A 20,412-nucleotide genomic window follows, 5' to 3' on the forward strand; every position below is an offset into this window, starting at 1 on the left:
ATACTGTATCGATATTGCTCGAACAATCACATTACATTTAACTCTTGCAGCACTGGTGCAAGGGGTACGTGAGAAACTATGAACTGGCCACTACAACAATCTATTTCTCTGCTTAAAATGTGACAATTTTGTGAGACACGGGTGAAAACAGTACCAAATTCTATTACTTTACAAACTCTTGTTGTATTTGAACACGTTTGCAATGAAAGTTCCCATACCTGTATGGATGCTGCGTACAAACATTACGCTGCTTTTTTAAAGTAACGGTAACATTAAGAAGTGGAATGTTGTCCTTCAAAACCGTTACTTTATTTTGAATTCAGATTAATATTTTATTTGATTATGACACATTGTAATGGTTTACTAAGTGGATTGCAATTTAGTTGCTATTTGTGTATTTGAATACTGGGCGAAAATGTTGCCTGATTTAAATCAGCTGACATTCAGATGAAACAAGATGGAAAATTCATAGAGAATGAAATGCCTTAACAAACTAAAAATCATATTAAACTGACTGTAGTTGTTGTCATGAGAATAAATTACAGCTGCCTGTCATGGAAATAGTACCAATGGACATCATTATATGGTGGGACGAGAGCTGTAGTTAATGTGTGTTTTGTGGTGCAATGTTGTCGACACTCACCGTGAAGTATGCCGGGAATAAAAGGGAGTGTGTCCGCTAATTAGAGAGTGGCGGGCAGATAATATATTTAGAAGATAGACACACTGTAACATTTTCACGTCAGTATAGAAAAAAAATCCAAAACATATTCAGATAAAAACAGCTGTTTTCCCACCTTGTCAGACACTATACCCACCCACATTCCTACCAAGACCATATCCTACCTAACCTTCCCTACCCCCAAAAGGCCTATTACTCCTCCTAGAATCCCATATTATGTACCGCTCCCTCTTGAAGTTTTGTCACCGGGATACATTGACATGCCACGGGCAAATACAGAGACATATCAGGAATTTATTAAATGCAAAAAAGCACTGGGACTGGTGCCAGATATACTCCAAACTCAACGCTACACTCCCCATTAACTGTTCCAGATATTAGAAAACATTCCACTGACACCATACCTTACTACCCACTTCTCCACGATAACCATCCCTTACTTGACAACATGAGGAAAGCTAACCACTTTGCATCCTATCTGTCTGACATCATCTCCATCCCCGATAAGCCACATTTTGTGTACTCTCTTTTCCCTACTGTCCATGAAGTTACCAATACCACTGTCCCACCCCTGGCTCCTAACTTCCGGTAACTGGACAACATACCAAACACAGAATTAAGTATACCAATTACAGCAAGCTACATAAAACAAGTACTCCACAAAAAAATGTAACATTTCCCCCCGTCATGACTGCATTATTTATCGACACCTCAAAGAATGCCCCTCTCCTTTCTCATAACTCTTGCAACCCTTTACACCATTATCCTCTCCACAGGTTATTATCCTCAACAATGCAAAACACCTAAAATCCTACTTTTCCACAAAACCCCAAAAACTTCCTGCTGATCATCTTCTCCTACTGACCCATCTGCCTCACCTCAGTATTTTGCAAGGACTTCAAACCCATCCTCTCCCAGCATCTCCATCAACAACTGAACTAGTACCACCTTCTTCCTGTTAACTAGTGTGGCTTCTGTCCCAATTTCTCCTCTGATGACCAGCTCCTGCACTTCACCCATTTCCCATCTCACCAACTCAACTCTCATAAATCCACTATTTTTGTCTACATTGACCTATAAAAAGCCTATGACCATGAATGGCATTCCAGTCTCCTTTTCAAACTCAAGGCCTACGTTTTCTGCCTCCACTTCTTCTACCTTACCATTTACAACCATCCTACCCAGCTAACAAACACACTAAAATATCTTTGACTGACCCTTGACTGGCAACTAATATGAAATCCTCACCTAGTAACCATCCTACCTAGACTAAAACTATTAATATGCTGGGATTACACCCCTCCACTGTTCTCCACACCTAAAAAAGCACTGATTCGACCCATCCTTTTTTATGCAAATGTTGTGTTGATCTGTACCCCACCATAGTTCTATAAATCCCTCCAAATCCTTGAACACCACACACTCCATCTCACTTTCTGCATCCATTTACATTCCCCCACATGAGTTACCTACTATCTCAACAAATACCCATCCCTCCTAACCCACATTGGACACCTTCACATCTCATATACCCTCCGCAAACTAGTTTCCAGTAACCCCATTGTCTCCCCTTTGATTGTCAACCCTTTTATGCCGCGTGGCCTTCACAAACACTTCCCTCGGCCTCTGTATGTACACACACTCCATATCCTATCCCAATGCAACTTCAACCAACTCCCTTTCCCAGACAACGAGATCTCCCCTGATAGTTATACCTCCTACCAGCTTTAACTCTTCCCCACCACTCCCACTCCACACCAGAGTTCCTCTCTCTCCTGTATTTCTCCATCCATTCCCATCTCTTTCCTCTTGCAACCACTCCCCTACCCACACAACACACTACTCCTCACCCTCTGTCTTTCCTGCCAACTGTATTTTCCCCTATCCACTCAGCTCCTCCCTCTCATCTTCACAGTTTTTGTTTCTAACGGACCCCTACCTTCCCTCAATCCTATGGAATATACTTTCGTCTCCAGCAATAGCTCTCACCCTTATGCAGGTCCTTCAGAATTTACCCTGAAACTGCAGAGCTTCAGTGTTTTTATCCGAAGGTTTTCACCTTCCTCCGAGTGTTTTAAAATGCATAAATATTTCTGTTGTTTTCAACTGTCTATCTTTTATTTTTAATTTAAAACAGAAAACAGTCTAACATTTTCTTTGTATTTTTCATCATAAATTTTTTAATTTGCTTGGCTCAAGGACAGAGAATTGCACCACTGACAGCCCCCCCCCCCCCCCCCATATGCAGTGAGGGGCATGAAAAAAAGCTCCCCCCCTCCCCCAATATCCAGTGAGGGGCATGAAAAAAAGCTGTTTTTTCAGGTCCCACAGTAACTACAACCTTGGAAATCACAACATATTCAAAAGAAATATGTGTGACAATGAAGATATAAATTTCACAGCTGCACCACGAGGACCATGATGATTAAAAATAGTGAAACTACAGATGATCGTGTTAGTAAGTGACAAATGAAGAAAAGAAAATGGTCTGTAAATTAATATAAACCATTTGTTTTTGTTTATTTTATTTTTACTTATATAATCAAAATGCAGACAATCAATAAACGGCATAAATGTAGAATAGGTATAATGTTAATTTTTTAAGCAGGTAATTTATGTCAATAAAACAGTTTGTAATTTTGATTAGTCAGAATATTTAAAAAAACAAATTGTTCTCCAGAATTCTCTTGGACAAATGAGAATCGTCTTATAATCAAGGTCATCTTAATACTCTGGTAAATATGGCACCTTATTCTCAAAATATTGCGCTTTGCATCTACTTTCTCTGAACAAGAAATAGCTTACTAACAAGAAATACACAGTGAATGAAGAATGCCTGAGAAATTTTGATTTCTGAAAGATACTGATAACTTAAGAGAAAAATTACACAGAGTGGATGGGGCTACAGACAGATTATGTTGAGAACAAAACTTACAATTTTTCTTCTATTCAACTATAACTGACTTCTCCTATCATATGTACATACAAAATAATTTAAAATATTGTGATTATACTTACCCTAAAAGAGGAGCGCACAATTCTCTATGGTGTTTGTTTATAAATTTTGCTTTCAGGATTGCATCCAACATGTGTTCTTCAGAATTATCTGAAAATTATTTTCAGGATTAATGCCAGGAAGAAATAAATTAACAATCAAACAACATTACCTTTGTGTGTTTTATGAACTACTTTCCAACATTAGAACAAAAATGATAACATTAAAATTGGCCCAATGACTTATTTCCTCTCTAAAACATGCTTTCATGAACTTATCTGGAGCTGTGAAATTCTTTAGATGAAACTACAAGAGACTAGAAGAGGCTAATTAAAGTATGTTACAAAACTGAAATGTTATAATGTACTAATTTTGGAATCATTATATAAATTTCCATTGGTATACTCTAGACTACAGCTACCAAAACCTGGATTTGACACCCTGCACTGTGTCTGACTGAGGTTTTAGCAGCTATCATCTGGAGCATATCAATGGAAAAATGTGTATCCATGCTATTTTGTTGAAGGAGTTTAGAGTTGACTGCTGAGATGAATGGACCCTTGTGCGAGAAGGTGCAATAATATTGAGTGCTAACGCCCAAACTATAGATAAAATTAAATAAATAGGTGGATATAGATGAAGACTGGACTTTGGTTACCCCAAAAGATTTTATTTCCTCCCCTTTAACTTCCACAGTTCTCCTTTGTTTCCTTCACAACTTGCTCAGTTACAAACTGTACAGCATGGGGAATAGTTTCTGACAATCTCCCACTACCTTGTCAAGTACTACTCCCATTTCATATGCTTTCACTCTTTAACTGTAGTCTGGATTCTGTACGAGTTGCAAACAACCTTTTGCTCACTGTATTTTATTCCTGCTACCATCTGAATTTCATTGTGTATTTTCATCACCACTGTCAAACTTTTTTATAAATTTACAAATGATATGAACATTTTCTTCAGCTTATCTTCTAAGATAGGTCGTCATGTACACCACGAGTTTCACAACTTGTTCAGAACCCAAACTGATCTTCCCTGAAGTCTCCTACCAATCTCCCCAATTTTTCTGTAAATAACTTGAGTCAGTATCTTACAACTACAAATTTGCCTTATCACTCCTAGAACATATCAGAGTTGCTAAGTGGATAACAGTATGAACACGAATCTCTAATTGGCCATGTACTCTCTCCACGATACAGGATCTGCTGTGCATAAGAGCAACTGGAAGTTACGACAGATAATTAATTTATAAGTAACAAACTACATATGAGACAATTAAATGTGATTAGATGAATAAAAAATTCTACTCATCAAGTGGCGGCAGGAGAAAAAACACACACACACACACACACAAAAGGTTTCACTTATGCAAGTTTCAGAGCCAGTGGCTCCTTCTCCCAGCAGAAGAGTTGAAGGGGAATGAAGAGGGGAGAAAATAAAGAACATGAGACGTTTTTCGCTGTTACAAACAAAATATGTGGTAACAATGCCCAAGGCTAGTAGTCAAAGTCAAATGCATTATAGTGCATTCCATGTCACATGAAACAGTCAGTGTTTCTTTTTCAGATGATGGTTCACATCATGTTCTCAAATTAGTTGGTCAGTTATCAATGTAAAACTACCAATCATAGTAAATCACTATAGCTTGTACACCTGTTTTTTGCAAAGCACAAAATAATTGACAAAATTGTGTGGAATCGGATAATTTGTAGTCGATGGTGAAAATCTGATCTGAGTTATGCAATGATATGCAAAAATCGATGACAACTGATTCTAAACAAACTTCAGTATACATCAATATCTTATATTGTATGATGTAATGCTAACTTCATTTCCTGTGCAGGGAAGTAAGACATCCAACAATGTCCAGCGCATTCTTTGATCTGGCACTGTATTGTGCGTTGGAAATTGGTGCTCATCACTGGTGCCCACTCTTATATTTTGAGATTTGTTTTTGTCCTGCAATTTCTTAACATAGTAGTGACAGTTTCTGCTAATTTTCATCAGAAGGATTTTACATGTTAGACAAAACTAGAAAGATACTTATGTGCAAATACTGCAAAGTGCAAACTGAATGGCCGAGAAAGGACATGTGCCTAAAATATATTAATAACAGTTTTCCCCATAAGAAGAAAAAGGAGAAGATGCTAACAATGACAGGCGTCAAAAGAAATGTTACTCCCTCAGACATCAGTGTGGCAACAAAAACAAGCTTTTGTTGAGGCTAATATTCCATTGGAACATTCAATCATGCAAAGCAGAGAGAGAGAATGAACAAATATGTACCAGGTTTGTGTAATATTACACATTTTTGGAGGAAAGGAAATACAATTTAACTTACACTGGAGTCGATTCGATTGTGGGGCATCGGAGCAATAACTTTCCTAGTGTTATTAACAATAGACAGACATGGTTTTATGTAGTGAAATGTAGCTAGCAGGGAAGATAATTCCTTCATGTTTGCCTACAACCCACCATTCCACCCCATCCAAAAAACTATCTTATTTTTTATGAAACAGAGACCTCGTCAATCAGCAAAATTTGGACATTTCTGTGCTGACAACTGTCATGTGGCTAGAATTTTAAAATGAAGAGTGACCATTAAACATAAGGAAACTGTCATGCTTCTGGATTTTATAACATTTACATCATGAAGTTTTGGGATGATGTATCGAAAGTGGTATGCCTCTATTTAAATGTGCACAAGTCAGCTGCAACAACGCGTGATTGCTGCACAGTTGCTATGTTAGCAATGAGAACTCCTGCAGTCAAATCAATACCCATATTTTTCACAATATTACTTGCTATGTTTACATGGGACCTGGAATTGAATACACTTTCTGTACTCAGTACGTTAATTATTATTCTGATATCAGGCATACCAAAATATGAAGACTAATGAGCTGAAACCATTGAACACAAATGCAATTGCAGGTGGAACACATTCGGCACATATGATGATCAAACATCCATAGGAACTTTTTCAAATCGATTTCAGTACCCCTGGATAATTACTAACCGTATGGTTATGCTTTCTCTCATTCAATGATGTTTACACTTCAGTAATACATGCTGGATCCCTCACTCATTTCAAAGACAAGGAAATTAATAATTTAATTCCATAAATGGTGTTAAGTAGTACTCTAATATTAGACCTGTTGATATTTTTAAGGTATTAAGGGACTTTCCCTCAGCTGGAAGCTTTCACGGAGGTTCTGAACCTTCATCAAAGAGGAGGAAGAAAGATTAAAAGAAGCCGGGAGAGATTAGAGTGTTTCAGTTCTTTGTGATGAAATGACAGAAAGATAAGTGTGTTTTCATAGTTCTGATGAAAGTGCTTTGTTGCAGCGATTGAGCAGTTCAGAAGTTGTTTGTTTGGGGAATGAACGTTGTTGCAGATGCAAATGCTTGAGAATGTTCACAAGCAATTACACGTGTAATTCAGAAACTTGATATTCAGACCCAAAATGTACTTTCTGTAACTTCGGATTCAGGCTGTTATATGTGCAAGTGTTTAAATGCAGCCCTTTCAGAAGTGTTAGTACACAAGCAGTGCTGAGCTCATAAATTGAATTTGGTGGGCAGTGTGTGGACCTCGTGATTTGAACCATAGTGTTGTGCTGACAAAACACATCTTCCTCAGTACCCGAAAGAGAAAGTATGCTATTACATTCAAATCTTAAATCAGGAAGATGAAGGTAAATCCACAGCTAAGCTTTTTCCTATTCTCATAACCACCACATGGAACTCATGGTTTATAAGTGTCAAGTACCTTGGAGAATACAGCAATGATACAGAAGAACATACTTGAAAGTGTTGAAGATGTGTGTGTTGCTGTGAACTATTTTAAAGTCTTGAACTCTAATGAAAATTCAGTGCCTTAGCTGTTTTTTCTTTTTTAGCACTGCTCAAAATGTTGTGTTCTGCTGCTGATATTAGAGAGCATCAAGACACCACTAATTCATGTTCTACAATCTTATTGACCTTTCAAAGAGCATTAAACCACTAGAGGGTACTTTTTTTGGCCTCAGAGAATCTCTCCATAAGCTTCCAAGCAGCCTGATGAAACTGAACCACTTAATGGAGTGTGACACTGGGAAGATTGTCACTTCTTCCATCAGTAAGTCGTTTGATCTGAGAAACATAATGAAAGGTTACTTAGACATTGTTGAAATCTCTCATCTAATAAAGTGAATTCCCATCCTACAAGAACTTTCAACATCAGAATATCTTGAACCATACACAGTGTTCTTGCAGAGAAGGTAAATACAGGATGTCTATGTGGACAAGGAAAAAAAAATCCCAGATTTTCCCCGTATTTTCCGGTTAAAAATACACTTTCTCCGTGTTAAGAGACCATATACTATGCCTTGGTACTGTAAAACTCATCAATCCTTTGAATGTTTATGGTTTTATATACCGAAGTAGAATTTCACGCCATTTTAAAAAACGAAACTCAGGGGGAAAAAAGAGACGTTTTGAAACACCTTTGATGTGCAGCAATATGTACACTGCATATTTTCGTATTCCGAAGGTATAAATTCAAATTCCACCAAATACCGCACGTTACTTTCCGAAGCATTGAAATTGAGACTGCGATGTGCTTTTGTAAGCCACTCATCACTCATGTCACGTGATCTCGCCAGCTGATGACAGCATAGGACACGTGATGTAGTCAGCCAGTAGCAAGATCACTCTTAAGTAGCGCGAAAACACAAATACGAAAAGTTAATGGTTTAAATTAATATACATAGCGTTCACATATAATATTGGTCTCCAAGATTAATAAGCTGAAAAAGAAGCTAAGCTTCCACAAATAACGTTTTCCCCACGTGATACACTTTAATATACATCACACAAATGTGCCAGTAAAAATTTTAATAATGACGTAAATGTGTGATCTTCTGAGCTCGAAATTCTTCTAAATGGCCATCCTCAAAGAGTTGATTTTTTAAATGAGAGTCAAAACGCTTTGTTATTTAAGAAATTCATCATACATTCTTGCACATAGTTCATCTTGCGTAAAAGGAAATTTGCTTTTAATGTATGTAACGCTTTTCAAACCACTGTTCGCAATATTTTCCCGCTATCTGTTAGAAATACCGTAGTTTCGCTTCAGCAGTTGCAAGAGATGCGCGATGACGCAGGAAGGCCATATGTTCGTATGTGTAAAACATTAAAAGATCTTACATTAGGTCATAAAAGAAACAAGACATCAAAGGATACTTCAAGAGCATCGGAATTTCGTGAGCCATACTAAAATGCATAATTCGGCTTAAAGTGCACATTCGTATGTCCAGATTCGGATGTAAATTCTCTTGGAGTACCAGTATTGTATCATCTCATGTTTGGTACTTTATTATGGCATAATGTCATACGAGCACTTGTAATTAGCGAACAGTTGAAACCAGCCAACAGTGTGAAATTAAACAATTCGTTTCAAATAAACTGACTGCCTCAGCAGAAAAGATCAATAAAAGCTAAATCTCTTTAGCAAACCGACAAAAATAACTTCATTGTTCTGCAAGGCGATTAACGCTTGACTGTCAGAAAGGTGGAAATAAAATCTGAAACTAATGACATATTTTAGCCATCCGTAATTATGTGAACGAATTTTAATTCATTTGATATCTCCCGGTCACAAATATCCGTTTTATCATTTAACGTGAGAGCAATAAACAAAGGGGAAACAACAAAATCACTGAATGTAAACACAGGTCACGTGGAGACAACCCACCTCCCCACCACAACTCAGACTGCTCTGTGCATTAGGCCCGGATTTACTATATTTCTGAACTGGTGCAATATTAGGTAGTGGCGCCAAGCCACACTTCTGTAACAAGAAGCGGGAGAAGATACTACTCACACGTGTCTCAACTACGCATGCACAAGAGCCCGCCCGCAACTGCTCAAAGGAATCTAATTTAAACAGTTGTGACATCACGCTCATCGAAGGCAATTTGTTGTTATGAAGCATTGCATAGTCTTCCTAAAGTCTTTGACACATTTTGCTGTTGGCAGACGCTTGTATGAGCACTGTGTTTTGTTGTTGTATACGGCGCATTTCCTTTGCAACTTAAGTTTATTTTATACCCCCCCCCCCCCCCAATTCATGTTTCGTTGCTGCAGTGTTATTCTGCAGTAGCGGGGGTACAATAATATCCTTTGTTAAGAGTATTGGTTCTTACCACTCCAAATCACAAAAATTTAACTGAAAACTAAAACAATGAAAAATTCCCGGAATTGTAAACAATTCCCAGGTTTTTCCCGGTTTTCTTCCAGATGAAAAAATTCCCGCATTTTTCCCGGATCTCCCAGTTGTCCCGGGTCGTATACACCCTGTAAATATGTTGATGTGATTGCTACTCTTCTTTTTCTGAAACCAGAGTATGGGCATTTTGTCGAAGCTGCAGTGAAGGCTCCGAGGATCTCAGTCAGCAATGGTGATAAGGAGAGGTGATTTTCAACAGATTGTGATAAAATGTCTGACAGGAAAACATTTACGAGACTCCTTGTAATGTGGAAGTCATGGTATCCCTGTCTTTCTCATAATCATTTGATGATTATGTACATAGGCTAGCCTCTACTCATTAAAATGGCACGATAAATTTTATCCAACATTCATGCTTTGATGTGTGTGTGTTTTAATCAGATTTATAATTCTCATGATTTTTGAATTTACGTAAAAATAAAAGCTGTTCCACTGCAAATATGCTACCAATGATTTTTGCTTTAGCTTTTACTGTTGAAAAGAGGAAACAAAATTTAGCAGAATTGTTGACAAAATGATATAAAAATAGCAAAAAATACACCAAAATAGCTTTTAAAAAAGTAACAAATACTTGTTTGCCCTCCATACATTCTACACGTCTATCGGGCATGTTGTGGTCCACCAGTTCAAATTCGATAACCAGCAAATACTTCTTGGTGTTCCTTATATCTATAATGTTTCTTTATTCTACAATATTCTATGTTCATATAGCAGCTCTTTCAGTCCAGCAGAGAGTTCAGTTCTGTCTGTACATTGGTGTCCATAATAAACGCACTTTCAGTGCTAAGTGTTGTATTTCACTGTTGATGTTCTCGGATTTGGACTTGATTATTGTTATGATGCCTAGTGGAGATGCCAGGTATTCAAAACACCTGTATCATCATGGCTCCAATTAGTTGATATAAAAGCCACTGCCTATGGGATAGGACTCAGAAAACAAGCAGGACATTGGTCCCAAGGTTTTTATATTCAGGAGATCAATGGATTCCATAACAGCAGTACTTCAGCTGCCCATAAGGCAACCATCAGGTTTTTGTTCGGAGATGCTGTTCAGGACTGAAGAAATGGCTGAAGGAATTCTGCAGAGAAAATAAATTAGGTGACAATCAGCAGCAAGTCTTACTTACAGAATGTTTTGGCGTCAAGCCACATTGTGCATCCAAATATAACTGAAGCTGATAAAATCTCTTACAAGGCATGTACCAAACTCTTCTGGTAGAGGGGGTCATGACAACTGAGGGATTTATCAAAGAGTGCCAGTACACTGAGGAAATACAACAGAAAAGAATAGAATGAAAGATGTATGATGAACTCCCAAATGTGGTCCCTCTGGCACTTGTGGAAGATCACCGTTACCTCATCTGTCCCATACAACAGTTCGTAAGACAAGTGATACAGAATTTTATAGCACCCAGACGTGTCGAACAAAGTACACACGAGTCATTAATGTCGATCCCATACGTTAGGAGGTAATACAGAATGTTGAAGAAGAGGTGCATTGACCTTTAGCATCAATCTCTCTCATCAGCTGAACACGCCATGTAGAATGAACTCTGCAATGCCACAGCCATCAAACAGCAACTCAGCATCCAACCAATCAAGGTACAAACAAATCGACTGCCAAGTGTAAAGTGGGTATTACATGACAATCCACCGTGAAAGGTACTGGTCTAGTGTGACATCTATCTAGTGGCAGAAAGGGTTAAGCTACGAAAATTACCAGACACATTATCCGCACTCCAGAATAGAGAGCAGTTTTAAACTGCCACCAATCTGCGCATGCGCACTAGGCAGCGATAACTTGCGCATGCACAAAAGGGGATACTGCAAGTGCTTTCTGTCTGTTATTTTTTTTATTGTTAGATGGATAGTGGCTAATTTCAGACTTTCGTGTTGGGGATTTTCCCGCATTTTTCTCAGTACTAGGTTTCATAAATGCAGAAAGAAATTTTTTTTTGCCAGTAGACTCTTCTATGCTAGTTGTTTGTGAAAGCATTTTTTCTGTTGATTGCTTCATATTCTGGAAATGAAATGATGCAAAGAGGCGTTAAGTGTATTAATTTGAGATATAGTGAAAAAAGGTGTATGTATGGCTCGTTGTATCATAATAAAGTACGCCAGCCATCGTTTCTTTCTGAGTCATATGCATAACATTATACGGTGATTTTCAATTTGTATCATAATGCCTTACTTATGAAAGATCATGTTTGATTTGATTGCATCTCCTGCCTTATTTCAGCACACCACAAAAGAGAAACACAGTGATAGGGGAGAAAGTTGCCAGGAAACTTAATGTTACAACCAGTCTGCAACATAACAATAACAAGGCTTTTCGGTTATTTTATTCGTAATCTGGGCTGGTATGATCACAAAACGTATAAACATATGACCTAATTCTTACTTTTGAGAATGTGAGACAGCCTCCCTCATGACTGTGTCACACTTTTTACTTCCATCTTTTATCAAAGACAGCAGCTTCTCGAAACAGACCATGTCCATCCTCCTGAAGTTTCAAAATACGTGCGGCTCTTCGAGCCTCAGTTCTTTCATAAGCAGTGAACATAATCCCCTCCCTTCATCCCTTCGTTTCAGCCAGGGTCAAACTCGACAAACTCAGGCTTTTCATTTCCATCGCTGTTCTGCCCTAATCTGAAGATTTACTGTCACTGTCAGGGCAATAGCTCCAAAAATAAGTGGGTTCTCCATGTGCAAAATGCTGTATAAATACATATATCTTTGTAACCAAGTGTCTTAATACAAAACTAACGGCTGAATCTGTAATTCAGAACAGTAGTAACCTACATAAGAGAATAACAATTACTTAACAAATGCTGATAAAAAACAATTTCTTATTAAATAGGAACCTTGAGTTCACATAAATAATTTGAACGAATGACGTTCCAATATGTCCCACAGTCCCCCTTGTGTTTCACGTGGCAGAACTAACAACTTTACAAGAGATTAGACAGTTCTATCTGTGTTTTGCATGTTATTACTGTCTACTGCACATGTGAGCCAGGTATATCCTGCGTGGATGGTGTAATAGGTCTACGTGAAACAGCCTGTAGTTACAGATATGCACACTTGGGGCACTGGTGCATAGGTGTATGGTTTAGGTGCATCGTGTAATAGGGGCTTAATGCCCCACAGAAGAGCAGACATAAGGTGCCACATGTAACGCCCAGCAGAAGAGCAGACATCGGGCATACAGAGGACACCACGCCAGTACGTTTCCACTGTGGACACCCTCAGTACAATGTAGGCTACTGCAGAGGAAGAAGACGAGGAGGAGGAGGAGGAGACATAGGAGAAGGAGAAGAAGAAGAGTGTTCGATGACTATTATGGTGCAAGACAACACCTATTACAACAGTCCTATTCATGCTAGTCGATTGTGCATGATTACAGTCTGGCTGTTGAAAGAGTGCAGAAATTTTGAGAGTTGAAACCCTTAAATATGCATGAATGATACCACACAAAAATTTCTGCTCCTTTGATTCATGTATGAATAAGTCAATGTGCCAAGTTGTAGCACGATTCTTGTATTTACTAATGTTATATACGATTTTATTCTTTACACTCGTGTTTTACAAATGACATTTGTCTGTTTGTATTTCTGCTTCTTCTGTCTGATGCATTCATTGAGCTGCGAGCTTTGTTGGGGGCACAGCAGCTGACGGTATGATGTCAGTGCATGTGTAGCAGGGACACTTTATCACCAATTATAGTTTCAAGAGATACACCAGTTGGAAGATACCGTGACACAAAGTTAGCAATGCATAAGAAGAGAAAATCTATCTTCAATTTACAATCTGTCATTATCTTATATGAAGTCTTTGTGGACCCAAAGCTAACAATAAATTAATTTGTCTTTGCTAGCTCGAAGCCTACCCACAGATGAGTTACCAAGATGTGAGGACGTCTCATCAACAGCCGAGCTATTCAAGAGTTAATCGACTCAAAAGTTTCTTTAATATAAAATACTTAATGTAGCCAAGTAAAAAATTGATCCAACAGGAATATGTATCAAAAGAGTAACTATTAATGAAGGAACACAGCCCTTTGAATCTGTTGTGTCAACAAAATATAGTCATAATGTTGTCCTTGGATGGGACTTGTTGCAAGCATTACAAGCAGTTGCTCTAGGCTGCTGTTTACCATTAAAGACATTGTTATCCCGTTGTTCTTGTTGTCTAGATGCACAGCTAAATGGTGAACTTTTGTAGATTGCAAAAAACTGCTCAGGCTCACAAAAGAAATCTCCATACCAGTAACAATCATAAGCATTGTAGGTGGTGAAGAAGAGCATTGGATCACTGTTACATGCAGCCACAACTCATCCCTGTAGTAGTATGTATGTAGAACAGTCAAAACAGCCCATGATGGACATCTTGGTGCCATTAATGAAGACTCATACTCTGTCATCACTAGAGACCCAGGAAGCTACTATTGAAGTACCAATAGAAACTGGCCTGACCAGGGAACAACTAGGGTGAGTGTCAGATGTTTGCTGTGGCACTGTACGATTTCATGTTTTTAATCTAATGTCATACAATAAATGACACCAACAATCCTTAGTTGCAGGCTAAGCAAACACAGTTGTTTACAGCAAAGATACTCCTCCTCCTCTCTGGTGAACTCTGTTAACTACTAAACATTGGCTATAATGAATAAGGTTTGTTCCACTAAGAAATTATGTCATTTAAACATTATTTATTTATATAAATCAACTTTCCATAGTATAAACTTTTCAAAACACATATCTACTGTCAATACTGCAAGCCACCAAAATCAAAGGCAAAAACCATTTTTCCTACATGGCTGCTCATGTGTCACTCTAGACAGACACTTTCATTTGCCGGGCCTGCTGCTAAGCACTGTTGGCATCAGCAATTATACTATATTAGATTTAAAGCATCCAATGGTATGGCACCTTTACACAGCCTTATCAAAATTGAAAACTTCAACTTCTTCGTTTGTGCCCAAATGTTCTGTATACAAAGATATCTGACAGAAAGTATGAGGTCTATCCCAAAAGCTGTGAAATATAATTTTTTACTACACCCCAACCAGCCACAACATGTTTGAGCCATATAAGATAGGTTGGGAGGAGGGGGAAGCACCCTCAGCCTTTGCACTGCAACATGCATTGTTGGCATCAGAATTGCTGATTTAGGACACCTGATTTGATTCAATGTCATGGCGGATACTTTCGAACGATGTTGGGTGATCAAGTTCTGCACACAAGATAACAAAAAAACTGCGGAAACTTGCACTGCTTAACAAGCCTAAACCATCAAAAGGAAAAATTGATGAAAATGTGATACGTGTGTGGGCTATTGCTTGTTGAGTGTTGATGTGACCTTCTGCATGGGCATTTCAGAAATATCGAGGAAAAGGATCTCTGGAAGTGAAAAGACAGCACCGCTACCTCGCTCTTGCGTCACAATAATGTGCCTAGCCACATGCCTCTCTCTGTCCACGAGTTCCTGATGAAGCATAACATTGCAATCCAGCCAACTTACAGTTCCGATTTCACTATGAGCAACTTCTTTCTGTTCTCAAAGGATGTGGTTTTGACAGCACTGAGTCAATCCATGCAGCTGTGACAGCAGCTTTATAGTAAATTACTGTTGAAACCTTCAAGTGCACTGGGCAAAAATCCCCCCCCCCCCCCCCCCCCCCACACACACACACACACACACTCCACTTAAGATTTTTATCAGTCCTATTTATTTTTTTACAGTAACAGACATGTAATAAAAATAAACTCACCCAACAACACATTGAGACTCGATGATAACCTCCAAGCGATTTTCTTCACACTTTCTTTTCTTCGCCTGAAACATTTTGCTATGTTTAAGAGCTGTAACAAACAAATCAATGGAACTGATATTAAATATACTCACCATGAGAAGGCAGGAGAACACACATATAAAAGGTATTACACAAACTGTAATAGCAAAACAATGGAAAATCCAGGATGGAATGTAACAAACTGTAATATGTTTTATATGTGTGTTCTCCTGCTGGCTCTTGGTAAGTAGACCCTTTACCTATCCAATTACATTATATTTTCAAATCTTGATTATTTTCATTGATAAATTCAATGTAACTGTAAGTCTTAACATTTAATTACATAAAAATGAAACCTTTGCTGTTTTAAATTGCTATAAAATGTTGGTTGGTTGTATGGATGATTAAAAGGACCAAACTACTAGGTCATCAGTCCCTTTTCCCTTGAACAGACAGGTCTACATGACTGTACATCAGAGATGGCCTACTGTGCCAAGATCCAGAGGAAGAAAACCCCAAGATCTACCAAAGATCAACAAAGGTAAGATAAGGGGCAAAAAAGAAGAAAGTGAGACATAGGAAAAAAGGCAGGAAAGATGCCCCATCTCGGGAGCAGATGGGAGTCCCCAAAAGCAAAGTGCAATGAGAGAACACACATCCCCCAATTACTGCCACTTGCCAGAGGTACCTTGCTCAGAAACTGCCTAGGAAAGACTAGCAACACTGACAGGGCAAGAGAAAAAGACGAACTAGTCGAACAGACCTTGCGAGAGAGAGAGAGAGAGAGAGAGAGAGAGAGAGAGAGAGAGGGGGGGGGGGGGGAGAGTAAAAGAGCAGGTAACTTGAGAAGAAGAGTAAAAGAGCAGGTAACTGGATCACCAAGCCCAGACAGCTGCAGCCTAGTCCGGGCAGAGGAGGCAATAGAGTCTTCTGCCAACCCCTTAATGGGCTGATAACATAAGTGGGCCTCCCTTAGCATGAGTGGTAAAAGCCCCCTTCAAGCGTAAAACGTAAAACATATTCAGACACTGAGGCATCATCTCCTAAAACCGGGGGCAGCAAGTCAGGGAGGAGTCCGCTGCAGGGCAGCTGGTTTGGGACAGTCCAGCAAAATGTGGAGCACCTTCAAATGGGAGCTACAACGATAGTGAGGCAGGTCCTTGTGACAGAGGAGATGACCATGAGATAGCCAAGTATGGCCAATGCGGAGCCAGCAAAGGATGGTAGAGTCTTTGCAAGAGGCCTGCAGTCAGGCCCTCCACAGATTCAAATTCTCCTTAATCACCTGTCATTAGTTTGGTGGAGTCATAGTGAGCCATTCTGTATTCCAGATTCCTAGAACTTGATGGCATAATACCGACCAGATGTCTGTTTCTAGAATAACAATCTCAAGGGTCAGCTTACTGGTAGCCAGTTTGGCCTGGCTATCAGGGAGTTCATTTTCCAGGATCTTTATGTGACCCGGGGTCCAAATGAAGGTCAATCGAGGATCCACATTGTTCAATGGCATATAGGAAATCCTGGATAGCAATGACAGGGTGTATAAGCGGGCAAGAAGAAAGACAAAAGTCCCCGATCTCCTAGTTAAAAACGCATATTTTCCCCACATGAAAATACACTTTTTCCATGATAAGCAACCACTTGCTTTCCTTTGGAGCTGTAACAGGGTGTACATGGTCCGCGACATCCGGGAAAAACCTGGGAATTTTTTCGTTCAGGAGAAAACTGGGAAAAACCCAGGAATTTTTTAGAATTCCGGGAACTTTTCATTATTTTAGATACCAGTTAATTTCTTGTGATTAACACGGAATAAGTGTATTTTCACTTGGGAGAAAGTGAATTTTCAACCGGGATTTTTTTTTTTCCTTGTCCATCTATACACCCTCTGTAAAAATACCAAAAGGTTTTATACACCAGCGTAGAACTTCCCGGCACTTTAGAAAATGAAACTCAGCATGAGGGGTGGGATGAAGAGAAACGCGTTTCAGAAAGGTCATTGACGTGCAGTAACATGTACGCTGCATATTTTCATATTACGAATATATAAATCGAATTCCACCAAACACCGCACATTACTTTCCGAAGCACTGTGATAGAGATCGCAATGCACATTTGTAAGCCAATCATAGCTAGCTCATGTCACGTGATCTTGCCAGCCAATGACGAGAGATATTCAGAGTGGCACTGTAAGTAGTGTGAACACACAAATATGAAAAGCTAATGGTTTAAATTAATATATGTAGTGTAGCTACAAGAAAAGCTAAGCTTTAATGTACATTCTGGTCTTGAAGATTAATAAGCTACAAGAAAAATTAAGCTTTCACATGTAACATTGGCCTTTTTAGTGAGTGTTACACTTTTAAGATACATCACACAAATGTGACCGTAAATTTTAAATAATGACAATGTCTCGTCTTCTAGGCTCCAAATTATTCTGAGTTGCTGGTTCTGAAAGTGCTAAGTTTTAAATGAGAGCCAAATGCTCTTGTGATTTAAGAAATTCATTGCACTTTCTCACACGTACCGTAGTCCATCTTGCGCAAAAGAAAATTTCTTATGAAAAGAATGCTTATCGAAGAACCATTCACAATATTTTCCTGCGACTTCTTACACATGGGTTCGTTTCAGCAGCTGCCAGAGAGCGTCAGAAAATAGGCGTTACTGCGCATGGGCAGATATGACGACTTAGGAAGCCCAAATGTTCATATACATATAGCAGTAAGAGATCTTACATAACGTCATAAAAGAAATAGGACATCAGAGGATACTTCAAGACCATAGGAATTTTTTTAAACCATTCTAAAATGCCTAATTCAGCTTATAGGACACATTCACATGTCCAGATCACAATGAAGTAGGCCCCAACCTGATATTGAGCTTTAGAGAGCACTTTTTGGGATGCAAATTTTCTTGGAGTACCAGCACTATATTGCCTCATGTTTGAGTCTTTATTATGGCATAATGCTATAGGTGCCATATGATGAAAATGTGCACCTGAAATTCAGTGAACAGTTGGAACTAGCCAGTAGTTTGGAATGCAACATTTTGTTTCTTATAAATTGACTGCATCTGTAAGAAAGATTAATAAAAGCCACATTTATTTAGCAAACCGACAAAAATAACTTCATTGTTGTGAAGGGTGATTAATGCTTGACTGCCAAGAATGTAGAAATGAAATAAAATTACTGAAACTAACAACAGCCTTCTGTAATTATGTGAATGTATTTTAATTCACTTGACAGCTTCCGGCCACAGAAATCCATTTTGTTTTCATTTGACATGCAAACTGTAAACCAAGAGGAGATAGGACATCACGAAACAGCAAAATCACTAAATGTAAAACGGGTCACTATCCCCCTCCCCACTAAAACCCGGACTGCTCTGCACATGTGCGAATCTGACAGCTTGGGCGTGCCAGAAAAATTTTTCTGTGTAACATGACTGCTTCTTGCTACTGCTGCAGCCACACTTGAAGTAGCCAGAAGCAGGAGAAAGCACTACTCATATGCAACTCAACTGGACATGTGCATCAGCCCACTGGCAACGGCTCAAAACAATCTTAAAGTTAACAGTTGTGATTTCACAAACATCAGAAGCAGTCTGCTGTTATGAAGTATTCTACAGTCTTTGTCCTAAAGCTTTTGACACATGTTGCTGTTTATCCGTTCTTACCAGTAAAAATTACAAAAATTTAAATGAAGACTACAACAATGAAAAATGCCAAGAATTATAAAAAATTCACATGTTATTCACCTGTATTAGGTGGCAGACTCCGGCATGAAGCCGCTTAATGGCAATGAGGTGCTCCATCGATGGATGCCATTCATGGTATTGGAGAGCTTGCCTATGATCTCTAAAGGTTTTTGTGATTTTTGATGACCACCAAGGTACTGTCTTCAATAGGGGCAGGCCTGAGGAACAGGAGTCGTTAAATCAGCTACCAAAAGAATGGCTGTAGTTGTACTCTGGACTGTCTCACCAATATCTCCATGCAGCGGAGACCCAAGAGCAACAGCAGAGGCAAAATTGCCCCTGTCAACATTGTTGACAGCCCGCCATCCACAGGAGTGGCGTTGGGGGAGGGACACAAAAATTGGGAAGTTGTCACTACCACACAGGTCATCGCAGACTCTCCAGTAGGTGGATAGGAGGAGACAAGAGCTGAAAATTGAAAGATCAATGGCAGAGACAATTCCGTGGGCCACACTGAAGTGTGTGGGGACGCCAGTATTCAAGATGCAAAGGTCAAGTTGAGCCACTAAGTTTTTGAGGTTTTCACAGCAGCCAGTGACTGTGGTTCCACCCAACAAAGGGTTATGGGTTTTGAAATCATCCTAGATCAGGAAAGGTGGGAGGAAGCTGAGGAACCAATGCAAACAATATGTACTGAGACACTTAGCCATTGGGAGGGAGATAAACACTGCAATGGTAATATCCTGAAATGCCCGTACTCAAACAGCCATGGCCTCAAAAGACGTATTAAGAGGCACAAAATTCGCAATATAGTGTTTCCAGACCATATGTACAAATTCTGGCCAACACCCTGTCATACGTAGCACGATTCTTATAATATTCTCGGTATCCGCAAAGGGGCATGGTCTTCACTGCTTGAAACCAAGCCTCCTGAAGGGCAACACAGAAGACAGGGGAAGTGCTGGAAAGATGCTGTA

At 39.1% G+C, this 20,412-nt stretch overlaps 1 protein-coding gene across 1 annotated transcript in view; it reads right to left on the reverse strand.

Annotated features, from left to right (window-relative positions):
* LOC126187333 (uncharacterized) overlaps nucleotides 1-20,412 on the reverse strand; it is a 200,934-nt gene that overhangs the window by 56,037 nt on the left and 124,485 nt on the right. Inside the window, exons 6-7 of the mRNA XM_049928355.1 lie at nucleotides 15,722-15,786; nucleotides 3,701-3,788 (exon numbers count right to left, since the gene is read on the reverse strand). Of these exons, the coding sequence (XP_049784312.1) occupies nucleotides 3,701-3,788; nucleotides 15,722-15,786 (153 nt within the window). The remainder of the gene's footprint in view (nucleotides 1-3,700; nucleotides 3,789-15,721; nucleotides 15,787-20,412) is intronic.

This window comes from Schistocerca cancellata, chromosome 5 (genome assembly GCF_023864275.1).
Source record: "Schistocerca cancellata isolate TAMUIC-IGC-003103 chromosome 5, iqSchCanc2.1, whole genome shotgun sequence".
In the NCBI taxonomy this organism is placed as follows: domain Eukaryota; kingdom Metazoa; phylum Arthropoda; class Insecta; order Orthoptera; family Acrididae; genus Schistocerca; species Schistocerca cancellata.